General features: G+C 44.0%; 1 protein-coding gene across 1 annotated transcript in view; it reads right to left on the reverse strand.

The window, feature by feature from the left end:
- Window positions 1-432: 432 nt before the first annotated feature.
- LOC126195052 (dipeptidase 1-like) overlaps window positions 433-25,651 on the reverse strand; it is a 699,024-nt gene continuing 673,805 nt past the window's right edge. Inside the window, exons 12-13 of the mRNA XM_049933499.1 lie at window positions 11,097-11,235; window positions 433-1,509 (exon numbers count right to left, since the gene is read on the reverse strand). Coding sequence (XP_049789456.1) covers window positions 1,408-1,509; window positions 11,097-11,235 — 241 coding nt within the window. The 3' untranslated portion in view covers window positions 433-1,407. The remainder of the gene's footprint in view (window positions 1,510-11,096; window positions 11,236-25,651) is intronic.

Genomic DNA, 25,651 nt, shown 5'->3' on the forward strand with positions numbered 1-25,651 from the left:
TACAACACCTTTTCATTTTCTTCTCAACTACTGTGTTCTTTTCATGCTATTCCACTTATAATTGCCGTCTGGTTTCTGTACTGTGCTGTGGATAAAGTTTCATACACTATTTTGTATCCTGCTACGGTATAATGCATTATTAACTACGTAATATATGTATTTAACAGAATTTGTTATATTAGTGTAAAGGTAAATAAAGTGTTTGTACCTGAATTTCAGCAGAAACTTCATTATTACTTGTGTCAGACTGGTAAACACAATGGATTACTAAACATTACTCAGAATTCAACGTAAACAATACACACAAATTTTGCTTAAGAAATATTTCCCGCAAAAGTATATTAAAACAGATCAGATCAGTTCGTAGATTTTATATACTTATTTTGCGAAAACCTTATATCTTATACCAATAGGTTTAGCGCATATTAAAAAAAATTGTTACAGCAAGGTCTCAACAAAACAAAATATTGAAATATCTAAGAGTAGAACAGTTGCTAGGAGGACAATACGAATTTATGTTCATTCATTGAGCTAGAAACTTTCAGGCAAATAATCTGTACCAGCACATGCTAGAAATTAGCGTACGAAAGTGTTGTGAACTGTTTTAGCGAGGTAAGGAAGGATAATAAAGGAAACATTTCCTTTTTATTGATATGATGCATATGCTTCTGTACATTTCTTTATGCGTATACGCTGCTTAGTACTTTTCCAATAGCTTTGGTCCAACATAAGATTTTATGCATTCTACAACATGTAACAAAACGGAATAAATATAGACAACTCTGATTTTTGCACAGTAAGTGTTTTAGTCGCGCTTATCTACCGTTATTTATTCTGTTCGCTGACATTATTTTGCTTCAGTCGAAACAGTCACTTGCGTCCTGATGTTCCTGAAGTGGCACTTCTATCACTTTTTCGTAGATATCAGTCGTTTCACACTCCACTCGAAGTAGTAACAAGACAATTGATCGTGGAAACTGCTGTTCATTAAATGCGGAAGTATAATCTCGAAACGAACACATCCACGGTCGGAGTGTTCTGCTGTTCGTAAACTCTGTGAGGAAATTAATAAATCGATAAACGGATTATCAGTATTTGCTATCATGAATGAAGGGAAGACTAAGTCACTTTTGTGATCATGGAAAAACATTGAGAACATTGTGCTGCCTGAACTGTCCAGGAAAAGTTTGCAAGTTGTTGCATAGATGCCCTCCACAATAGGTATTAAAACTGTCGGCAGAGCTCGGCAATGAAGTTGCTGACTCCCACGACAGTGGAGCTCGTTGAGTACTGAAACCCCCGCAGCAGAGGCCACTGCAGTCAGGTCGACGCACACAGAGGCTGCTCCTCTGGGCGTCAGCCTGGAGGAGCGTGCGGAGTCTCCCGCTGATGGACTGCTCCCGGTCCTCACCTACCGAGACAGCCAGCTGCGTCCTTGCCCTCGAGTTCCGCTGGAGGAACCACATCCTCGTCTGGTTCAATGGCCAGGAGTCGCATTTCTTCCTTTACCTGCAACATAAGGTGTTCAGTGTCTGTATCAATCGCGATACGTTGAAAACTCTAGAAAGTTGTAATTGCGAATAAATGCGACGCCACCTTCAAATAGAGTAACCAATTATAATCACACACCTCTTTCGATTGTGAGAGACTAGATTTTATTACATTGTGCATTCCGTAGACCTTTATTGAGGTGACACTGCGGAGTGCCATTAAATACTTTATGTGGAGATTGACTCAAAGAAATATCCATCCCAGCTTAAGGCTTAAGCGGTTCAGTGAAAACAAGGCAACCCTAAATTCTAGCCAAAGCCGGCATTACTTGCAGAAGTTAACGTCGCTACCTGTAGACTCCAGGATTACGGATTCTGTTCCCGACCAGCTGACAGATTTTCTGTGTGTTATCATTTCCTCTCATCTTCATTGACGCGCAGTTTGCCGAAGTACATGTATCAGGTGGCCGAACTACCCAAGACTGTGTCTGTCGGCCAGTGATATACGATTATTTATTTGACAGCGGCCCGTTAGAAACTGATTGAAAGAGAAAGCTAAACAGATCGCGAATTCAAAAAAATCAAATGTGTGTGAAATCTTATGGGACTGAACTGCTAAGGTCATCAGTCCCTAAACTTACACACTACTTAACCTAAATTATCCTAAGGACACACACACACACCCATGCCCGAAGGAGGTCTCGAACCTCCGCCGGAACCAGCCGCAAAGTCCATGACTGTAGCGCCTTAGCCCGCTCGGCTGGTCGTGAATTGGATGCTGTTTTAAACACAGGTTTCGGACTACCAATAATAACATCTCCTGTCACTCACCAACGACGGAAACACGCCAAGAACTCATAGCTACGACCAGTAGCATCGTCAAACAGAATGTGCCAACCTACACGATACGGCAGCTGACGATTCAGATGGACGTAATTTTGAATTTTTGAAATGGTATTGTAACACTATATCTCAGTGCCTCAAGTATTTTTCAACTACTTAGTTTCTCGAATTTATAACCATTTTTTTGTAAATGTATATATTAAGAAATTTTGTCATTAATTAGTGTTTGTGAGAAAGTAATTTATGTTGATAGGATAGATTAGAATTATTTATGTTACATCATTACGGTAAACACGCTGGCCATTTTAGGGATATTGTTATTATATAACGTGTAGAGAATGTCGTTCGTATAACAAAACGTAGTTGGCGTGAGTGCGTACAGTCATAGAGGTGAAGGCAGAGAAGTAGTTGCGAAACATCTGTGATGTGGAACTTACATGTGTTGGGACGTAAATACCACAGTTGGATCTAAAATGTTTTAATACATTCCTGGAAATGGAAAAAAGAACACATTGACACCGGTGTGTCAGACCCACCATACTTGCTCCGGACACTGCGAGAGGGCTGTACAAGCAATGATCACACGCACGGCACAGCGGACACACCAGGAACCGCGGTGTTGGCCGTCGAATGGCGCTAGCTGCGCAGCATTTGTGCACCGCCGCCGTCAGTGTCAGCCAGTTTGTCGTGGCATACGGAGCTCCATCGTAGTCTTTAACACTGGTAGCATGCCGCGACAGCGTGGACGTGAACCGTATGTGCAGTTGACGGACTTTGAGCGAGGGCGTGTAGTGGGCATGCGGGAGGCCGGGTGGACGTACCGCCGAATTGCTCAACACGTGGGGCGTGAGGTCTCCACAGTACATCGATGTTGTCGCCAGTGGTCGGCGGAAGGTGCACGTGCCCGTCGACCTGGGACCGGACCGCAGCGACGCACGGATGCACGCCAAGACCGTAGGATCCTACGCAGTGCCGTAGGGGACCGCACCGCCACTTCCCAGCAAATTAGGGACACTGTTGCTCCTGGGGTATCGGCGAGGACCATTCGCAACCGTCTCCATGAAGCTGGGCTACGGTCCCGCACACCGTTAGGCCGTCTTCCGCTCACGCCCCAACATCGTGCAGCCCGCCTCCAGTGGTGTCGGACAGGCGTGAATGGAGGGACGAATGGAGACGTGTCGTCTTCAGCGATGAGAGTCGCTTCTGCCTTGGTGCCAATGATGGTCGTATGCGTGTTTGGCGCCGTGCAGGTGAGCGCCACAATCAGGACTGCATACGACCGAGGCACACAGGGCCAACACCCGGCATCATGGTGTGGGGAGCGATCTCCTACACCGGCCGTACACCACTGGTGATCGTCGAGGGGACACTGAATAGTGCACGGTACATCCAAACCGTCATCGAACCCATCGTTCTACCATTCCTAGACCGGCAAGGGAACTTGCTGTTCCAACAGGACAATGCACGTCCGTATGTATCCCGTGCCACCCAACGTGCTCTAGAAGGTGTAAGTCAACTACCCTGGCCAGCAAGATCTCCGGATCTGTCCCCCATTGAGCATGTTTGGGACTGGATGAAGCATCGTCTCACGCGGTCTGCACGTCCAGCACGAACGCTGGTCCAACTGAGGCGCCAGGTGGAAATGGCATGGCAAGCCGTTCCACAGGACTACATCCAGCATCTCTACGATCGTCTCCATGGGAGAATAGCAGCCTGCATTGCTGCGAAAGGTGGATATACACTGTACTAGTGCCGTCATTGTGCATGCTCTGTTGCCTGTGTCTATGTGCCTGTGGTTCTGTCAGTGTGATCATGTGATGTATCTGACCCCAGGAATGTGTCAATAAAGTTTCCCCTTCCTGGGACAATGAATTCACGGTGTTCTTATTTCAATTTCCAGGAGTGTACGTGCCCCTGGCAAATAAGTTGGCGAACAAGTGTGTAGGTACAGTGCAGAGTGTTTCAAAAAGGGCTTTAAAACTCTGAAAATTCATATAAACTAATTCATAGTACCTACAGAGGTGACTGTTGCGTCAATTTGTAGAGAAATACTTCACGTTTTGAAACTTCTTGGCAGATTAAAACTGTGTGCCGGGCCGAGACTCGAACTCGGGACCTTTGCCTTTCGCGGGCAAGTTCTCTACCAACTGAGCTACCCAAGCACGACTCACGCCCCGTCCTCACAGCTTTACTTCTGCCAGTACCTCGTGTCCTACCTCCCAAACTTAACGGAAGTTCTTCGAGTCTCGGCCCGGCACACAGTTTTAATCTGCCAGGAAGTTTCATATCAGCGCACACTCCGCTGCAGAGTGAAAATCTCATTCTGGAAACATCACGTTTTGTCTCGTGCAGCTCGCTAGTGCCGAATCGCACCGTAATGACCGCTAGCGGGAGTTGCGTTAAAGATGGCTGCGTTCACTTGAGCGTGCTCGCTGTGTGTCTTGGTTTGAAGAATCGAAGTTAGCCACAACAGTTGAGCGTAATTTCTGTGCCAAGTACGCTAAAAATCCTCCTAGTAGGCCTACAATTTATGAGCTGCATAAATGTTTTCGAGAAACAGGGTGCTCGGTAGGACATGGGAAAGCATCAGGTCGTCCAAACACATCTAACGACGTCTTTGAGCAAGTGAAATAACTTTTTGCCAACAGCCCTACATAATCGATCCTGCGTGCATCTCGCGAGCTGCTAATATCACACAGTAATGTTTCGGGTGTGTTGAGAAACCGTTCGCATTTGAATCCGTACAGATTGACGATCGTACAAGCCATAAATGATACTGCGAAAATTGCTGGCAATAACTTCTGTGCGGATATGTTAAATCGATTACACGAGGATGATAATTTCTTGGATCAAATCATCTTTCCTGCGGAGTGGCCGCACGTTTTGACGCGTCATGTCACGGATTACGCGGCCTCTTCCGCCGGAGGTTTGAGTCCTCCCTCGGGCATGGATGTATGTGTTGTTCTTAGCATAAGTTAGTTTAAGTAAAGTGTAAGTCTGGGGACCGATGACCTCAGCAGTTTGGTCCCTTAGGAATTCAACACATTTCAACATTTGAACATCTTTTCTGACGGGTCAGCTTTTCACTTAAGTGGCATGGGTAACATACATAACTGTAGGATTTGGGGCAGTAAAAATCCGCGTCAAACATTGCAACATGTTCATAATAGCCGTAAACTGAACGTTTCTTATACATTGAGCAAGAACAAAGTGAACGGCCCCTTTTTTCCGTAAGAGAACCATCAACGGGATAGTGTACCTGGATATGTTACAACTGTTTTTGGTACCACAGATCGATGAGAATGACGAAGAACGAAATGTTTACATCATGCAAGATGGTACACCATACCGCTACCTGGCTGAAGTCCAATATTTTCTCTGTGACCACCTTCAAGGCCAATGGATTGGCCGTGGTGCGCCAGTTGTATGGCCCCACGTTCCCCAGACCTGACACCACTCGATTTTTTAAAATGAGGATTCATTAAAGTTATCGTGTTTGTACCTTGTGTGCTGGCTTCTCTACCCGAACTTACAGCAAGATTTGCACCGCCACTGAGCGAGTTACACTGCAATGCTACAGCGAGATTGGGAAGAAATTGACTTCCGACTGGATGTGTGCAGGAAAACCAACGGAAGCCACATACAACATCTTTAGCTTAAGATAAAAAAAGTTTGTGTGTTTCCATACAAAATAACACTACACCCAGCTGTACATTTTCTTTCAATAAGATGTAAAGTCCTTTTTGAAACGCCCTGTATATGGTCGCAAGAAGATTTTCGAAGTATTGAAGAATACTGTGTGTGCCAAAAGTATTTAAGCTTATCACTAATCAAGAGGAGCCTGTCGCCAATAACAGGTCTTATAATAAGCTCTTCATAGCACCACAAACATCGCCTCCGAAAGCAAGATCCATCTAGTATTTTTGTAGTTGTGTAATAGGCATTCCAGCATCTTAGTAACGTTCTGGAACATTATAGTGTGGTTAGGTAAAGAACAAACTTGTTCATTGAACAGAGTCGTTAACCATCAGCAACGTCATGTCCTTTCACCACACATTAGAAGAAAGTCAGAAGTAAAAGAAATAGTCGAAAACAGACAAATCTAGTTAAATTTACAGTTGACTATCAATCAATTATTTACTGTGTTCGGAAGCAATAGTAACAATAGTGGTTCAAATAATGTATTTCACTACTACCGGAGACAGTTTAAACTAAAAGTGATTTAAAAGAGATTCATATTAAATGACAAAAGTATGCTGGCTTTCTTATAATAAAAGCAGTTTTATAAATTTGTTGTATTATGTAAGGAATATTATGTGCACACGTCTACGTAATATTACTACTGAAAAAAGTCGTTACTGCATTAACCTGAAACGCAATCATTTGCAAAGTAATAGTAAAGAATGAGAAACAGTGTGTGTCACGACCCGCATATTTTCTATTGAACAGCATTATCGTGAGTTACGTATCACAATTCAGTTTTCCGTAAAGAGTTGCTAGTGATTCATTATTATTGGCGATAATTATGGTAACTAACACCACTGACTTCTAAATGAACGTCTTTTGTGTTCATGTTACACGTGTCTGTTACATGTTGGTTAGTATGTGTTCATTTTCTCCAGTTGCTGCATTGTCTTTGCAACACTATCTTTATGCAATTTCAATATATTTACAATCATTTATCACATTTAACCTTTGTCGTTTTGGCGCTAGCGACTGTTTTATTCTTCAGTTTATATTATTTTGATATAAATTCTGTCATTCACAATTATGGAAAACTATACAAAAACCTTAATGTAGCCTTTTTTATTTTATTTTGTTTTATTTCTTTTCTACATTTACATCGTTGTTGTATGTACTAAAAAGCACTCGTGTGATAGCGATCAGGTTGTAACGACATGAATTCTATCGTTGAACATTGGTCTTTGGACTCGATTCCTCGTTTCCATTAACAGCGGAACTTAACGTACACGTGTCCCAATAAAAACCTTACATACACCGTAGAGTGCAGGTACTTTATAGTACCATCTAACGATGAATACCTAAGTGTGTTCTATGACTATCTTCAGGCGTCACAAGGAATCTTGCACTTGTCAACAGAAAGACGATCAAGGTTATATTCCACACGTTCCGTTACTCATCTGCTTTGGGTACCCCGGTGCTCGTCATGGACTCCTAGAGATCGAAATTATGTGTGGAGACTGCTGCGTACCTTCTGGGTCGATATTGTCCTCCCAGTTTCCACCAAGATGGAAGCGCACAATATTTTTGCATTCTCTTTGATGTAAGTATAAGCCATATTTTGAAGGAAGCCGTCCACATGAGTAAGTACAGGAGTGCAGGTATCTCTATGTTGTAAACAACAGATCTACATTATTCTTTCTATCAAAATATCGGTAGCATGTAAAAATGGCGGCTCTTCTGTACGCCAATCGCGAGGGCATCTTCCCGTCCTGGTAACCTTCCATGCGGGAAGAGACTTTTTTCCTTTCTTATTTTTGTATGGTTTCACAGAAGCACTACCACCCCGTAGTTGGACTCCCTAGGTGCAAAGGGTGAAGGTGTAATTTTCTGTTTATTTCCGAGTGAGAAGGGTAATGAGCATTAGATGCTTTGACCCTCCTAAAGTGTGGCTTACTTTAATACATTTTATTTAACATTGCAATCTTTGCCAGCTGACTTTACTCTTCTGTCACGCAACGTTACATTACTTTTTCTCCTATTTTTGTTACTAAACATACATTACTTTCTTAGGTCACTGAGATGCCTCTATGAGGGAGCGGGGAACTCTGATGCGGTGCCACTCCCAGGGGTGACAGACCCCTCGTAGTCAACATATAGTGTGCCTTAGTGCTTCAGTGGTAGCGAGCTGCTTTTGCGTGGATGACACGATTACTTCCCTAGTGCTTTCCAGGTGCAGCTCCTGATGGAGATCCCCTACGCTTGCCCATCTAGAGGCTCCAAGGATTAACCATAGGATGCCGGCCGGAGTGGCCAAGCTGTTCTAGGCACTACAGTGTGGAACCGCGCGACCGCTACGGTCGCAGGTTCGAATGCTGCCTCGGGCATGGATGTGTGTGAAGTCCTTAGGTTAGTTACGTTTAAGTAGTTGTGAGTGTAGGGAACTGGTGACCTCAGATGTTAAGTCCCATAGTGCTTAGAGCCACTTGAAAAATTTAATTTTTTTATTTTTTTGAAAGTTGTGTTGCTTCAGGATGGTTCGAAGAACAAGAAAGTATGATCAGATGCTCCACGTAGTCACTGTAGTGGAGCGGCGAATGAGTCAGCTGGATGTTTGCAGCGAATGTCGCTGTGAGTCAGATTGATGTCTCTAGAATGTGGAACAAGTTTCTAGCGACGGGATCGGCTGAGAATCGTCGCAGTAATGGCGATGAAGGAATACAGCAGGTGTGCAGGACCGAAAGCTGCAACTAATAGCAGGCAGAAACGCTGAACGTTGCTATACGTCTACGGCGGCAGTTCCAAATAGGTACAGGAGTGCAGGTATCAATGGTATAGACACCATGACCAGGAGGAATTACCTGGCAGAGGACCTCTCAGGGCGCTTTCTCCAAACCGGGGACGGAGAGGGACTCGTATAGCATGGGCACGAAACGAGTCTTTGTGGGATAGGCAGCAGTGGAACGCAACGTTCTTTTCTGATGAGATCCTTATGAGTCACCCTAACAATACTGATATTCGTGTGTAGAGATAACGAGGACAATTTTTACACCCTAAGTGTATTGTAGAGCCCCACTCTTCTCAAGGCCGTTCAGTAATGTTTTTGCGGCGCAGTCATGTATGGCTGCATTAAACCCTTGTGGTAATACACGGGTGAGTGACTGATGGTTCAAATGGCTCTGAGCACTATGGGACTTAACTTCTATGGTCATCAGTCCCGTAGAACTTAGAACTACTTAAACCTAACTAACCTCAGGACATCACACATCCATGCCCGAGGCAGGATTCGAACCTGCGATGGTAACGGTTGCGCGGTTCCAGACTTCACCGCCTAGAACCGCTCGTTCACCCTAGCCGGCGAATCATTAATGTTGGGTATCGGGATGACATACTAGCTCCATTTGGTGAACATACTGGCTCCATTTGGTGAACATACTGGAGCGGGATTCACACTGATGGACTATAGTTCACGCCCCCATCGTCAAAGTCTTGTAAACGACTTCCTAGTGGAGCACTGAATCAGTCGGACGGAGTAGCCTTTATATTCTCCCGATCTCAGTTGCACTGAGAATGCATGGGCTATGGTAGGACGAGCTGTTTGAAACCGTCCTGTTGCACCAGAGGCATTATAGGGCATTATACAGGTAGCGGTGGAGGGTTGGGACAATATCCTACAGGCGTATCTGGACAGTTTTATGAGGATTATGCCTAGCGACATTAAAATGTGTACGCAATTACGAGGAGGACGAACTGGCACACAAACTATGTGTTATCCTAGATGACAACACTAGTGACTGCAGTAGAAGCGTTTTTGTGGAAATGTGTTTGTCTTCTTACGTATGTAGCTGACAGAATAGAACCAGTTTTATATATTAGATGCAGTAGCGATGTATAGCAATATGGTAACATTTATTGTGCGGCGGCCGGAGTGGCCGAGCGGTTCTAGGCGCTACAGTCGGGTACCGCGCGACCGCTACGGTCGCAGGATCGAATCCTGCCTCGGGCATGGATGTGTGTAATGTCCTTGGGTTAGTTAGGTTTAAGTAGTTCTAAGTTCTAGGGGACTGATGACCTCGGCAGTGAAGTCCCATAGTGCTCAGAGCCATTCGAACCATTTTTTGTTTTTAATTATGCGCGACTGCAGAAGGAAAATATAAAAATTTGAGGTTTCCAAGAGAACTATAGTCTGAGGAAAGAGAAAAATATGGTAAAAAATATGAACTACGAAGGAAGATCAATAAGTGATGCAACACGTTATTTTCTGAAAGTGGACTGGTTCTAATCAGTACTCCAATGTACCAAATTATTCCCTGCTCTTTTGGCTACAAAACCCCATTATTCAACATAATCTCCGTTCAATTCAAAGGCCTTACGCCACCATCCTGGGAGGGGGAACTGTGTAACCACGTGGTACTGCTCTACTGGTCGATGTTGGAGCCAACGTGTTGCTGCGTCAGTAACCTCCCCAATACACACACACTGCTTCCTAAAGCGGAACAGATGGAAGTCGGAAGTTGCGAGATCTGGCCTATTGGGTGTGTCAAGGACAGTCCAGTGAAGTTTTGTGAGCTCCTCTCGGGTGCGCAGATTTGTGAGATGCCTTGCGTTGTCGTGGAGAAGGACAAGTTCGTTTGCACTTTTGTGGCGGCCAACACACTGAGGTCTTTTTTAAATTTCCTGAGGGTAGCAAAAAACACTTCGAAGTTGATCGTTGCACCATGATTGAGAAGCTGAAACAGAATAACTCCTTCAGAGGTCGAGGACATCGTCGCCAGGACTTTATCGGCTCAGGGTGCGACTTTGGTTCAAATGGTTCAAATGGCTCTGAGCACTATGGGACTTAACATCTGTGGTCATCAGTCCCCTAGAACTACTTAAACCTAACTAACCTAAGGACGTCACACACATCCATGCCCGAGGCAGGATTCGAACCCGAGACCGTAGCAGCCGCGCGGTTCCGGACTGAAGCGCCTAGAACCGCTCGGCCACAGCGGCCGGCCTTGCATTAACATAAAATAGAAAATTAGAAGTAAGTTATAGAAATATGGAGAGACAGGAGAATGTGATAGGTCGAGGTCTCACCTTCTCGACTCCCCTAAGGACCCTGAGGATGTTCCTGCCAGCCAGCTTCTGCAGCTGCTCCATGGTCCAGCCCCGACTCCTGTGCAGCTCCGCCAGCAGGAAGGGATACCGCGACACGTCCTCCAGCCCCAGGGGCGTCCTGCAAGCAGTGATCAGTATAAGTGCTACTGCTATATCACTCTGTCCGGACATTATCACGTTTCTAATTAATTTACGCATCCTTTTCACTAAGCACGATTGGGCTCTCCCTCACACCTGTAGGGAGCTGACATTTAAATATGCACAACAATCAGCTGTTTATAATACTAATAATAATAATAATTATTATTATTATTATACAGGGTGTTACAAAAAGCTACGACCAAACTTTCAGGAAACATTCCTCACACAAATAAAGAAAGATATTATGTGGACATGTGTCCGGAAACGCTTGATTTCCATGTTAGAGCTCATTTTAGTTTCGTGAGTATGTACTGTACTTCCTCGATTCACCGCCAGTTGGCCCAATTGAAGGAAGGTAATGTTGACTTCGGTGCTTGTGTTGACATGCGACTCAATGCTCTACAGTACTAGCATCAAGCACATCAGTACGTAGCATCAACAGGTTAGTGTTCATCACGAACGTGGTTTTGCAGCCAGTGCAAAATGCGGAGTTGGCAGATGTCCATTTGATGTATGGATTAGCACGGGGCAATAGCCGTGGCGCAGTACGTTTGTATCGAAACAGATCTCCAGAACGAAGGTGTCCCGACAGGAAGACGTTCGAAGCAATTGATCGGCGTCTTAGGAAGCACGGAACATTCCAGCCTATGACTCGCGACTGGGGAAGACCTAGAACGACGAGGACACCTGCAATGGACGAGGCAATTCTGCGTGCAGTTGACGATAACCCTAATGTCAGCGTCAGAGAAGTTGCTGCTGTACAAGGTAACGCTGACCACGTCACTGTATGGAGAGTGCTACGGGAGAACCAGTTGTTTCCGTAGCATCTACAGCGCGTGCAGGCACTATCAGCAGCTGATTGACCTCCACGGGTACACTTCTGCGAATGATTCATCCAACAATGTGTCAATCCTCATTTCAGTGCAAATGTTCTCTTTACGGATGAGGCTTCATTCCAACGTGATCAAATTGTAGATTTTCACAATCAACATGTGTGGGCTGACGAGAATCCGCATGCAATTGTGCAATCACGTCATCAACACAGATTTTCTGTGAACGTTTGGGCAGGCATTGTTGGTGATGTCTTGATTGGGCCCCATGTTCTTCCACCTACGCTCAATGGAGCACGTTATCGTGATTTCTTACGGGATACTCTACCTGTGCTGCTAGAACATGTGCCTTTACAAGTACGACACAACATGTGGTTCATGCTTGATGGAGCTCCTGCACATTTCAGTCGAAGTGTTCGTACGCTTCTCAACAACAGATTCGGTGGCCGATGGATTGGTAGAGGCGGACCAATTCCATGGCCTCCACGCTCTCCTGACCTCAACCCTCTTGACTTTCATTTATGGGGGCATTTGAAAGCTCTTGTCTACGCAACCCCGGTACCAAATGTAGAGACTCTTGGTGCTCGTATTGTCGACGGCTGTGATACAATACGCCATTCTCCAGGGCTGCATCAGCGCATCAGGGATTCCATGCGACGGAGGGTGGATGCATGTATCCTCGCTAACGGAGCACATTTTGAACATTTCCTGTAACAAAGTGTTTGAAGTCACGCTGGCACGTTCTGTTGCTGTGTGTTTCCATTCCATGATTAATGTGATTTGAAAAAAAAGTAATAAAATGAGCTCTAACATGGAAAGTAAGCGTTTCCGGACACATATCCACATAACATATTTTCTTTCTTTGTGTGTGAGGAATGTTTTCTGAAAGTTTGACTGTACCTTTTTGTAACACCCTGTATACTGAACTGTAAAGATAGTGCTTGAAAAACGGTCCCATATTCGTACAGTATACAGTATTGGCCCATACTAGAAGTAAACAGAGTCGAACTTGATACCAGTGGGATACAAGAAATAACATACAAATTAATGAAATACCTCAGGAAAGAAGAAGGACATATTGTAAACCTCAACGTAATACAACTATCAAACTGAATTACACATTATAAAGAACTCTGGAACAATCTATAAATCAAAGAAGCTGATGAAGAACAACTGCAAGGATTAGACTATACTGGAGCGGCGGAATTAAAGACAAATTAAAAAGAAAAACGAAAACCGAAAATCACCGGGAATAGATGGAATAAAGGCCGTAATGATTAAACGCCGAATAATTACCTTATAATTAAGAATGTTACATCTCTTTGACATGTGTTGCGTAGAATATGAGATACCGGAGGAATAGAAAATAGCAAATGTCATTTCAGTACATAAGAAAGGTGAAAGAAGTAATAGTTGTAATCACAGAGGCATAAATATTCTGAGCAATGCTTTCAAAATTTATTTTAATTATATTACGGCAAAGGTGCTGCAGTCATGGACTGTGCGGCTGGTCCCGGCGGAGGTTCGAGTGCTCCCTCGGGCATGGATGTGTATGTTTGTCCTTAGGATAATTTAGGTTAAGTAGTGTGTAAGCTTAGGGACTGATGACCTTAGTTAAGTCCCATAAGATTTCACACACATTTGAACAATTATAATAGTAAACGAATGATTGTGAAATATATCGGACATAATTTTAATGGAAGAACAAGCAGGTTTTAGAAAGGAAACTCATGCATAGGTGGTGTTGTTGCACTGAAAGAGGTAATTGAAGAGAGACTACTATTTTAAATGGAAACTCAACCAGCATTGTGGATTACGAAAAAGCGTTTGACGGAATTCACAAAGAGAAGATATGAGCAACAAAGGAAAAGAGGGGAATCGCAAAACATCTGATAGAAGTCGCAAAAAACGTGTATACGAACTCCAGCTCTAGAATTGACACAGGGATAGAGATACAGTAGTACCTGAAATATAAATCAAGAAAAAAAAACGAGGCTGTAGCTTATCACCAACATTATTCAGTATTTATATATACGACATGACCAGGTGATCGTAAAGAGATGGAACACAATCAGGCATTAACACTGTAAGGAATAAAAATATGAACACAATGTTATCCGCGGATGGTCAAATTATCATACAAGATAGTGAAGATAAATAACAAATGGCGTTATGCAAAACTAAATACGGTAAGTACAAGCTACAGTCTGCCTCCATATATACAAATGCAACTAACACCATGGCCATTTTAGGTATTCACCCAGTACGAACAAAAACAGTCCTCAATAATAAACCAGTAGAACAGGTAACCCGGTTTCAGGTATGTAGGATGTGACGTATCTTTTGATCATGAGATGAATACACAAAAAAACTAACAATTAACATTGTATATGTGCCACTATCAGAAGAAAACTTAAAGGTGAAACAAGGAAAGATGTACAACTGAAATTTTAAAAGTCCATGGTAATTCCTACTGTAGTGCATGGCGCAGAAAGTTCGATGCCGAGAAAGATAAATTTACGGCAGCAAGAATCATCAGCAACGAAATTTCTAAGATCTGTGAAAGCCTCTACTAGGAAAGACAAACTTAGAAACGAAGTAATGAGGGAAGATTTACACTCCTGGAAATGGAAAAAAGAACACATTGACACCGGTGTGTCAGACCCACCATACTTGCTCCGGACACTGCGAGAGGGCTGTACAAGCAATGATCACACGCACGGCACAGCGGACACACCAGGAACCGCGGTGTTGGCCGTCGAATGGCGCTAGCTGCGCAGCATTTGTGCACCGCCGCCGTCAGTGTCAGCCAGTTTGCCGTGGCATACGGAGCTCCATCGCAGTCTTTAACACTGGTAGCATGCCGCGACAGCGTGGACGTGAACCGTATGTGCAGTTGACGGACTTTGAGCGAGGGCGTATAGTGGGCATGCGGGAGGCCGGGTGGACGTACCGCCGAATTGCTCAACACGTGGGGCGTGAGGTCTCCACAGTACATCGATGTTGTCGCCAGTGGTCGGCGGAAGGTGCACGTGCCCGTCGACCTGGGACCGGACCGCAGCGACGCACGGATGCACGCCAAGACCGTAGGATCCTACGCAGTGCCGTAGGGAACCGCACCGCCACTTCCCAGCAAATTAGGGACACTGTTGCTCCTGGGGTATCGGCGAGAACCATTCGCAACCGTCTCCATGAAGCTGGGCTACGGTCCCGCACACCGTTAGGCCGTCTTCCGCTCACGCCCCAACATCGTGCAGCCCGCCTCCAGTGGTGTCGCGACAGGCGTGAATGGAGGGACGAATGGAGACGTGTCGTCTTCAGCGATGAGAGTCGCTTCTGCCTTGGTGCCAATGATGGTCGTATGCGTGTTTGGCGCCGTGCAGGTGAGCGCCACAATCAGGACTGCATACGACCGAGGCACACAGGGCCAACACCCGGCATCATGGTGTGGGGAGCGATCTCCTACACTGGCCGTACACCACTGGTGATCGTCGAGGGGACACTGAATAGTGCACGGTACATCCAAACCGTCATCGAACCCATCGTTCTACCATTCCTAGACCGGCAAGGGAACTTGCTGTTCCAACAGGACAATGCACGTCCGCATGTATCCCGTGCCACCCAACGTGCTCTAGAAGGTGTAAGTCAACTACCCTGGCCAGCAAGATCTCCGGATCTGTCCCCCATTGAGCATGTTTGGGACTGGATGAAGCGTCGTCTCACGCGGTCTGCACGTCCAGCACGAACGCTGGTCCAACTGAGGCGCCAGGTGGAAATGGCATGGCAAGCCGTTCCACAGGACTACATCCAGCATCTCTACGATCGTCTCCATGGGAGAATAGCAGCCTGCATTGCTGCGAAAGGTGGATATACACTGTACTAGTGCCGACATTGTGCATGCTCTGTTGCCTGTGTCTATGTGCCTGTGGTTCTGTCAGTGTGATCATGTGATGTATCTGACCCCAAGAATGTGTCAATAAAGTTTCCCCTTCCTGGGACAATGAATTCACGGTGTTCTCATTTCAATTTCCAGGAGTGTAGAATCCAACCAACGACCCAAAAGGCAATGCAATGCAAAGGAAAATGGATAGAACGTATACTTCAAATGTCACCACAAAGACTGTGCGAACTAGCAATAAATTAGGAAAACAATAAAGCAAGAGAAGTGTGGGAAGACCGAGGACGAGATAATGACACCGAAATAGGACTTAGGCCTAACCTGGAGTGGCAGAAGAAGATTAGAAAAAAACCCTGTAAGCATGTGATTGGAAACAAGCACTGTTTCACAGACATACCACTCTGTCCTTTGTTATCATATGTTGGGCTACAAGAATCATTTGACTGGACGTCCGATCCGAATATTACTCTTACTTTTCTCCTATCGCCACTGTTAATTAACGTATGTATTCGGTCATGATAAACACTGATGAGCCAAAACGTAATGAACACCTGCATAATGGCGTGTAGGTCCATCTTCGGAACGAAATTCAACAGTGATTCAGCATGGTACGGATTCAAGAGGTATTGGTAGGTTACTCGTGGTATGAGGCAACAGACGTTACCCACTGACCACGAAATCCCCGTAAAGTACGTACCTGTGCCTTATGGGCGTACAGCTGGCAACCAATAACGTCCCAGATATGTTTTATAGGGTTCAGTTGAAGTGGAATTATTGTCAGAGGCATCAGTGTACGTTCTTCACTGTTCTCCTATGGAAAGGTTTTTGCCTTGTGACATGGACAGTTATCCTGGTGGAATATGCCGTAGCCGACACGGAATACATCAAGCATGAAGGTATACATATGTCACTCAATTATATCCGCGTAGTGCGCAGCAGTCGTGGTGGCTTCGACTACTAACTTCATAAAACTGCCACCACTGGCATTCGCTCTTAGTTGGTTGTGTTTGGAGCAGCCGTTTGCCTGTGTGAAGGCGTATCCGGGAACAACCATCCCCCTGGTGTAGCCAGAAATGTAATTCATCCGAACAGGGGACGCGTTTCCTCTGTTCAGTCTCGATGATCCCGCGCCCACTGCAATCGTAACTGAGGATGTGGGGACAGGTACGGTTCATCTGCTGCAGAGTCCCTTATTCAACAATGAGAGCTGTTACAGTGCTACCTGTACCATCACTGTACTCTGTCGTCAGGTCTTCCACAAATTGTTGCCTATCCCGCTTTACAGAGCTTCACATTCTTTGAGGAGGTGTGGACATCCAACATTCATCCAACATCTTGATGCTTATTCGTGGCTTCACCGATCTTCAACAGATTTCCGTAAATGCTCGAGCTAGTACCACATAGAAAACGGCAGGCCACCTTCGTCGTTCCAAAAATGTTTGTTCTCTATAGCAATATCCTCTTTTTCAAACTCTCTTGTGTCACTAAAATCCCCATTTTCGGTCTATATCGACACTGGTCTTTGCTTCACCCATACTTCACTCATACGCTATCCTTGCCGTATCACGTGCAAGAAAGGCCGTCACGCGATATTCAACCTCACGGTGGGTAGTAGTTATTACGCTGTGGACTGTCATTTAGTGACTGAGTGATAACCAATGAATCAACTAACGGCAGGACGGGACAGATCGTGAAGAGCATGTGGAATCAAAAACACCATCATCCTTTTTGAAGACTAACTGCAATTTATGCAGAAAATATAGCAATTCATTTATTTTCGCCAGCTAGTTACCAGACTAAGATCGACATTGTAGCTGTTTTGATATCCATACGCTCGCTCCTTCCTTGAAGACTCGTCAGTGTTTATCCTCTAACTATTTCCATGGCATGACTGAATAAAACCTTATCAGGTTTCAAGCCACATCCTTCCGACTAAAACTCGAAGCTTTCGGAAACTGTCTTCACCATCGTTACCAGAAATAAAAACTTGCCTCTGGAGTCCGCATGATATTGCTTTTATATCGGTGCGTCAATATTAGCGCGGCACAGCTGATGAAAGAGCGAGATGCTTATTCGAAATGATAACCGCAGAAATTTTATTCACGTATGGTTCTGATAATCTGTAAGTGTGATCATAAGCCGATTCATCCACAGACTTTCTACAGCAGGTCAAAGATATAGGGCTACAATTACGCACTTGCTTGTCTCACAATATGTACTAGTACTTCTCTGTCGTAAGGACTTCCATTGCTTAACAAAGGTTCCCTATATGCGCACTAGGACGAAGTTTTCTCAGGGTGTATACGGGGACAAGGAAAAAAAATTCCCGGATTATTCCCGGATTTCTCCGGTATATCCCGTTTAAAAAATACGCTTTTTCACGGGCGAAAATACACTTTTTCTGTGCTAATTGACAGTAGATTTTCCGTAGAATTTCCCTCGTAACTGTAAAAGTTATCAATTCTTTGAATGGTTAACGTTTTGTACAATCGCGTAGAACTTCAAAAAAAAAAAATAAATAAATAAATAAAAAAAATAAAAGGAGAGAAGTGTTGGAAAGACCTTTGATTTGCAGCAACATATACGTTGCATATTTTCGTATTACGAAAGTATAAATTCGAATTGCACCAAACACAGCGCGTTAGTTTGCGGAGCGTTGAAACCGAGGTTGCGATGTCCTTTTGTAAGCGAGTCATATCTCAAGCCACGAGATCTCGTCAGCCGATGACAGCAGCTATTCAGATCATAGGACACGTGTTATAGTCAGCCAATACCAAGATCACTGGTTAAATAGCGCGAACACGCAAGAGGAAAAGTTACGGTTTACATTAATGTTCACAGTACCGTATGTCTACAATAAAAGCTAAGCTTTCACATATAATATTAGTCTCTAAGATTAACACGCTACAACAGAAGCTTAGCTTTCACATGTAATATTGATCTTTTTTGCGTGTGTTATACTTTAAGATACATCACACAAATGTGCCAGTAAATTTAATATTATGACATAAATGTCTCGGCTCGAAATTCTTGTAAGTGGCTGGTCCTCAAACCGTTCAGTTTCGAACGCTCTGTGATTTATATATCCATCCCACTTTCTCACAGGTAACATAATTCAACCTCGCGTAAAAAGAAATTTACTTTGAAAATAACGCTCTTCTAACCTCCGTTGGCAATATTATCCGAAGACTGTTAGAAATAGGTTCGATTTACCAGTTTCCAGAGAGCGCCAGAAAACAGGCATTATTGTGCGTGTGCAATTGCAGTGGTGTAGGAAGCCCGTATGTTCGTGTGTATAAAGCACTAAAAGAGCTTACATTACACCATAAAACAAACAGGGCATCAGAGGGTACTCCAAAGAGCATCGGAATTTCGTAAACCATACTAAAGTGCATAATTCGGCTTGAAGTGCGAATTGGCTTTTTCCAAATTCACAATGAAGTATGTCCCATCTGATATTAAGCTTTTCAGTGTGGTTTTTGGGATGTAAATTTTCTTGGAGTACCTCAGCGGAAAGATTAACAAAGCCAAATTTCTTTAGCAAACTTGCAAAAATAACTTCACTGTTCTGCAAGGCGAGTAATGCTTGACTGCCACTAACTTGGAAATAAAATAAAATCAGAAAATTGAAATTAATAATATATTTTTGCCCTCCATAATTATGTGAATGTATTTTAATTCACTTGATAGCTCCCCGGCCACAGAAATCCGTTTTGTTTTCATTTGACTTGGGAGCTGTACACGAAGAGACGCAGCGAAATCACTTAACGTAAACACGCGTCACGTGGAGGTTAACCCCTCCCCACTACAGCTCAGACAACTCTGTGCAAGCGTGAATCTGGCAGCTAGGGCGCGCGAGAAAAATTTTTCTCGTTTGCATCTGGCTGCCTGCTACTGCTACCGACACAGCTAACAGCCAAACTACAAGTAGCGGGAGAAGGTACTGCTTATACGCTAGTCAAATGCGCATGCGCAACAGACCGCTGGCAATTGGTCAAACAAACCTAATGTGAACAGTTGTGACGTTATGCTCATAGGAAGCAGTTTATTGTTACGAAGAATTACAGTCTGCGCCCTAAGGCCTTTGACATATTTTTGCTATTTGCAAACGCTTGTGCGTGCACGGTTTTTTGTCGTTGTAAATTGCACATTTCCATTGTCACTAAAGTTTTATTTATTTCCCTCTCGTTTATATTTTATTGCTGCAGTATCATTCTCCAGTAGCAGGATACAATAACATTCTTCGCTAGAGAATCAATTCAGCAGCCAAAATTAAAAAAATTTAACTGAAAGCTAAAACAATGAAAAATTCCCGGAATTCCGAAAAATTCCGGGGTTTTTCCCGGTTTTCTGCCGGATGAAAAAATTCCTGGGTTTTTCCGGGATTTCCCGGTTGTCCCGTGTCGTATACACACTGTTTTCTTCTATTCATCTGCACAGAGCGTAAATTTTTTCTGTAAGCATATGTATTTCAGTTTAATTTTCTATATACTGATCATGTTTTATTTTGTTTCTTTTCATTTTCTCTTCTCTGCATTTCGGTGTGATCTATGCTGCTCCTCCTTTCATTAATAGACAGATTTCACATGAGTGCGTCCGTAGACATGTCTACGGCTTATAATAAGGGGCAGCCAATGATAACGGAAAGGTGGAAAAAAGTACGTAAACTGTTTATTATCTCAAAAGTAATGGCCGTAACTGTTACTACATTCATCACATATGAGATAAGATGGAACATGAACCGATTACCTCAGAAGTAATCGCCATAACTGTTACTGCATTGATCCCATGTGAGATAAGACAGCCAATGCCTTCGTGGAACATACCATGAATCGTGACTGTGTTGACAAGAAAGAATAAAAGTACAGTTGTCGTATCGATAATTCGGATGGTTTTCCTTTCAACTGCATTAAACTCTATAGCAATTACCGATTATATGTTGTGCCGGGTGATTGGCGGAGGGGGAGGAGGGGGGGGGGGGGTGAAAGCAGAACCTTGTGACTGGAGAGACCAGATGACTATTCTGTGGAGCAACAAGGAAGACTGTTCCAACTTCCGATCGTTCACTTGTTATTTGGAATTGAAAACAGTAAACGCAGGAATCAACGACGAGGAAATAGACTTGGACCACAATGTAGGATTGGGAAGGGACGTGGAAGAATGTTGGCCATGACCTTTTAGAAGGAACCGAGGCATTAATCGATTGTCCACCATGTGCAACCTAAATCTGTATGGCTGGCTGGCTGAGTACGGGTAACTTATTTATGACTTGTTGAATCTTTGAGGTATATGTGTGTTTTCTATGGCATGTTGAAGTCACAGTGCTTACGCAATAATATTGTGACATTTACTGCAGTTGTTTTTCACTTCTGGGAGATGTCCTATAGGTGGACGTATGTAGTAGGTTCCTCGTCATCGTGTCGCCCTTCCACAACAAAAAATCCCTGCAGTGACTGTGGCAGTGCTATGTTGTCCACAGAAGGCACCTCAGACTGTGTGTTTGTGTGTGTGAGAGAGAGAGAGAGAGAGAGAGAGAGAGAGAGAGAGAGAGAGAGAGATCACCATCAGAGCCTGCTGTTGGCCCCAGTATATTTAAGGCTGGTCAAGCTATTGCACAATCGCTTTGTGTAGAAATTGATGGATGTGAGGTCCGTCAGTTATGCAAAGTATCGTTTATCCAAGTTCCCAAACATATTTCAGTACGTCTGTGACATTATCAGTGGGCTTCTGTTTTATTTAATCTGCAACGTGAACATTTTTACTAAACGATTACAAAATTATGTGGATATTTAGTTCAAACAATAATTCGTTTCTTTTTGTTAATACCTTTACACTCAGTTTACATGGTTTTTCAGGACCACTTGTGTATTATTTATTACAGATAGCTTGTCATCTGCAACCAAACGATGTTGATGAGAAATTTTGTTGGGAGTTAACCTATAATTTTATGCCCTAAACGTAATTTAGTTCGTCGCTATTTTTGGTGCTTATATTCGTTTTTACTTATGTTTTTGTGTACATAATTGGTTCCTGCTGAATGTTACTTAAATATTTTTTTCAAGTTGTTAATGCTTCTGTGGAATAAAGTAGTTTACAGTCTACTGGCTGTGTTGTACTTATACCTAATTACAACACAACTAGCGATGAGTGTGGTCCTGTTCTCTGTGCAAATTTGTACTCTAGTTGTTCGTCCATTTATTGTCTCAGTGATACAGAGGACATTTTATGTTGGTTGTTGAACAGCAAGAATCATTCACTCAGCGCTGCACCATGAATCACAGGCACTGGACGATCAAATTCAAATACTTCAATCACTAGCTTCTGTTTTGTCTAGTCAGTCAGTCTGTGTCGCCTGCTGTTTTGCCCTCCAAGGCCCCCTTGGCTCATCTGCCTCCTATTGCTACATACAGTGAGTCTGTTGAGGAATGGGACGCATACGAGAAATGTCTGCGACAACACTTTCAAGCTTTAGGTATTACTGATGCTATTTTATGTCCTGCGTTGTTCCTTTCGAGGATATCGCCAAGGATGTATCAAGTCCTATGTCAACTTGCCCCTTTGCAAGACCTGTCTTCTTTAACATCTAACCAAATGTATTAACTTCTTTCAAAGTACTACTGTAAGCACAACTAAGTTATTGCATCCTGGGTTGAATTTACGCACTGCAGGAAGCAACCACATCAAACCTATCAAGCACGGGAAGCTCAATTTCGCCGATTACGTCGTCATCATTTTGTGTCCGATGCGCATAAAGAACCACATGCTGATCAGATAGTGAGAGATGCTATCATTCATTAATTCTGGATCATGAGGTGTGAAAGTGTGCCGTCCAGTGTGGAAATCAAGCCCCCTCCAGGGTTTTAGCTACCGCACAGTTGTTCAAGGTGTCACAAGCTGCTGGTAATCAGACTGAGTCACAGTGGGAGGTATTGGCAATCCAACCGTCTCCTCCACACCAAGCATCTGATAAGTTTCAGGGTCAAGCTTCATATAGTTCTCAGGGGGAAGACACAGTGGTGGCAGTCGCACACGATCACAGCGTCAATGGAGCCGACCTCGCTCTTAGCAGTAGCCCCACCAACAGAGTAAACAGGCCTGTCAACAGCAACGTACATGATCCACGCTCTCGGTGTACTGGACTACCTGTCAATTGCAACAGAAAAGGTCACATTGCTTCTGTTTGTAAAGCAAAAATCCAAAGGTCCTTTTGTTGATATGGATGTAAACATTGTATTGGCTATTTCTGTTGCACCAAACAAAGCTTTTCATTGATGTTATGGTTTTTCATAAAGTTCTGCACATGCTGTGGTAACCTAGTTAAACTCACAAACTTATATGGACTTGGGTTCCGCTTCGCTTCTCCCCCTGTCGCAAAAGTTAGCAAATTGCAATAAGCAGAGCACTCCTATTTTGGCCAATTCTCTGCCCCGGTGACCTATAAATCAGTAGTCCGGTTACTTACATTTCTTGTTGTAGATAATGCACATATGGAGAATCTTTTTGGATTAGATGCTCTTAAGTTGTTTGGTTTTGTCGTTTCAGATGACATGAATTTAATGTCTCAGCATGTGCACACAGATGCATTACATTCCGAGTTTTCCTCTTAGTTCTCTCTTGGATTGGGGTGTGCCAACGATTTCCATGTGCAAATTACCGTGAAAACTTCTGCTCGTCCTCATTTTTTCTGGGCCTGTCCGGTTACAGTGGCACTCAGGGAACAAGTCAAAGATGAATTACATTGGCTCACAGAATCTGCTGTTGCTCAACTTATTGCATGAAGTGAATGGTCTACCCCTTAATTATAGTAAAGAAACTCTTGGACCAGCCATGCCTCTGTGGCGATTTTAAAGTTTCTGCGAATGCACATACCCGATAGCGCACCTGGACGAACTCTTTGCAAAGTTACCAGGTGGTCAATATTTCTCAAAAATTTAATTGTCAGAAGCCTGCTTACAACTCTATGTCCATAGTAGATCTTTAAAGGACTCCACCGGTGGTGTGAATTACTCACTCCTTCAATGGTGACATGTTACGCATCTCTAATCACGCCTATACTGAAAGTAGCACAACTGAGACCTCATCCTAACTTCTCCTAACCTCCGTGGACGTATCTCTGCAGACTTCCTGGGTTCAATTGTAAGTGGCCACCTACCTAACCAGCTAGCTATCCACTACTCATCACCTCTCTTCTACTTACCCCATCTCAACATCCTCCTCAAACTTAATCAAGACTACTCTCGGGCCAACTGGAGTGCCTTCTGCAAATCCGTGATAGCCATACAGAAAGCTAGCCGTAAAACATCCAAACTGGCTATGTATCTCGTGCAGCCTGTTTCCTGCAGCAAGCCTCCTTAGAGCCAGTATACACCTACAACCCTACTGAACACGTTTATCCAGACCGCTCTACACTTTCTCCACAAGATCTACTACTCCTACGTGACTCCTGTCGCTTGTACCTCTTGCTCCTGCGGTGCAGACTCATGACCGCCATACACTCAACCGCCACCGGCGGTTACAGAGACAAATCGGAAACAGACTCAAGGCCGAAAAACACCGATTCGGCGCCAAACATACACAGAAAAACACTCCCTAATAACTGCTCTGAGTACCGGAAAGCTTTGCACCGACTCACAGACAGCAACTCCATTCCTCATTCCCTACTTCTACACAATAATAATCCCTGCCTGACGCCCTGAGCAAAGCTGATCACTATGAATCCTATCTGACACCACTATTTCACTACTTGTTCCCAGATTCTATCCTACCACAGACAGATCGAACGAAATCCATTCACAATACATTGCAAAAAACAAGCGTTACACAATAAAGGCATCACAGTTCCCGGTCACAACTACAGGCTAGTATCCTGAGCTTTAGAAAACCTCCAGGATCCTACTTTTCCTAAGCTCGAACAGACCCCCTAGCAATACTTCCTCCTACCGATCCATCAGCCTCAACTCAGTATTTAGCAAGTCTACCAATCCATTCTCTCCCCACACATTCATAAGCACCTGAACCAGCACCTAGCCCTTTCTGCGGACCATTCAGGCTTCTGTCGTAATTTATCCTATACAGACCAATTCCCATGCTTCACAAATCTCGTAACCCTTCACCATAACAACAGAAAATCCTCAGTTTTCGAACCCTCGACGTCTAAATAGCCCATGACCGTTTGTCTCCTCTTTAGACTGCAGACATATGCATTTCCACCTGACTATGTTCGCGAAATTGATTCCTTAATGTTTAAGCGACCATCGTTTGTCACTATTGACAATAGCTACAATTCTTGTAGCATGTCTCTTGCAGCTTGTATCTTGTAGCTGTGCCATTAAGTTCTATCCTCTCTCCCCTCCTGTATCTTGTCTAATACTGCTGATAAGACAACGCCACTCACATAGGATTTGTGACTATCCACTAATTCCACTCTGGTGTCCTGTGTCTATGTTGCCTGGATATCCCCTCAACCCAGGTTCTACCATTCCCTCTAAACGCTTGAGTGCCAAGCACTGCGTTCGACTGTACTTTCTGCACCCGTTTCCCTACCCTCACACGGATTCTGTACAGTCTTACCAATTTCGCACCACTTCTAAATCATAGCGAACACCACCACGTTTCTTAAATTATCCACAAACCATATTGTGATGATCGCATTTTTCCCCTCCTAT

Source organism: Schistocerca nitens, chromosome 7 (assembly GCF_023898315.1).
Source record: "Schistocerca nitens isolate TAMUIC-IGC-003100 chromosome 7, iqSchNite1.1, whole genome shotgun sequence".
Lineage (NCBI taxonomy): Eukaryota > Metazoa > Arthropoda > Insecta > Orthoptera > Acrididae > Schistocerca > Schistocerca nitens.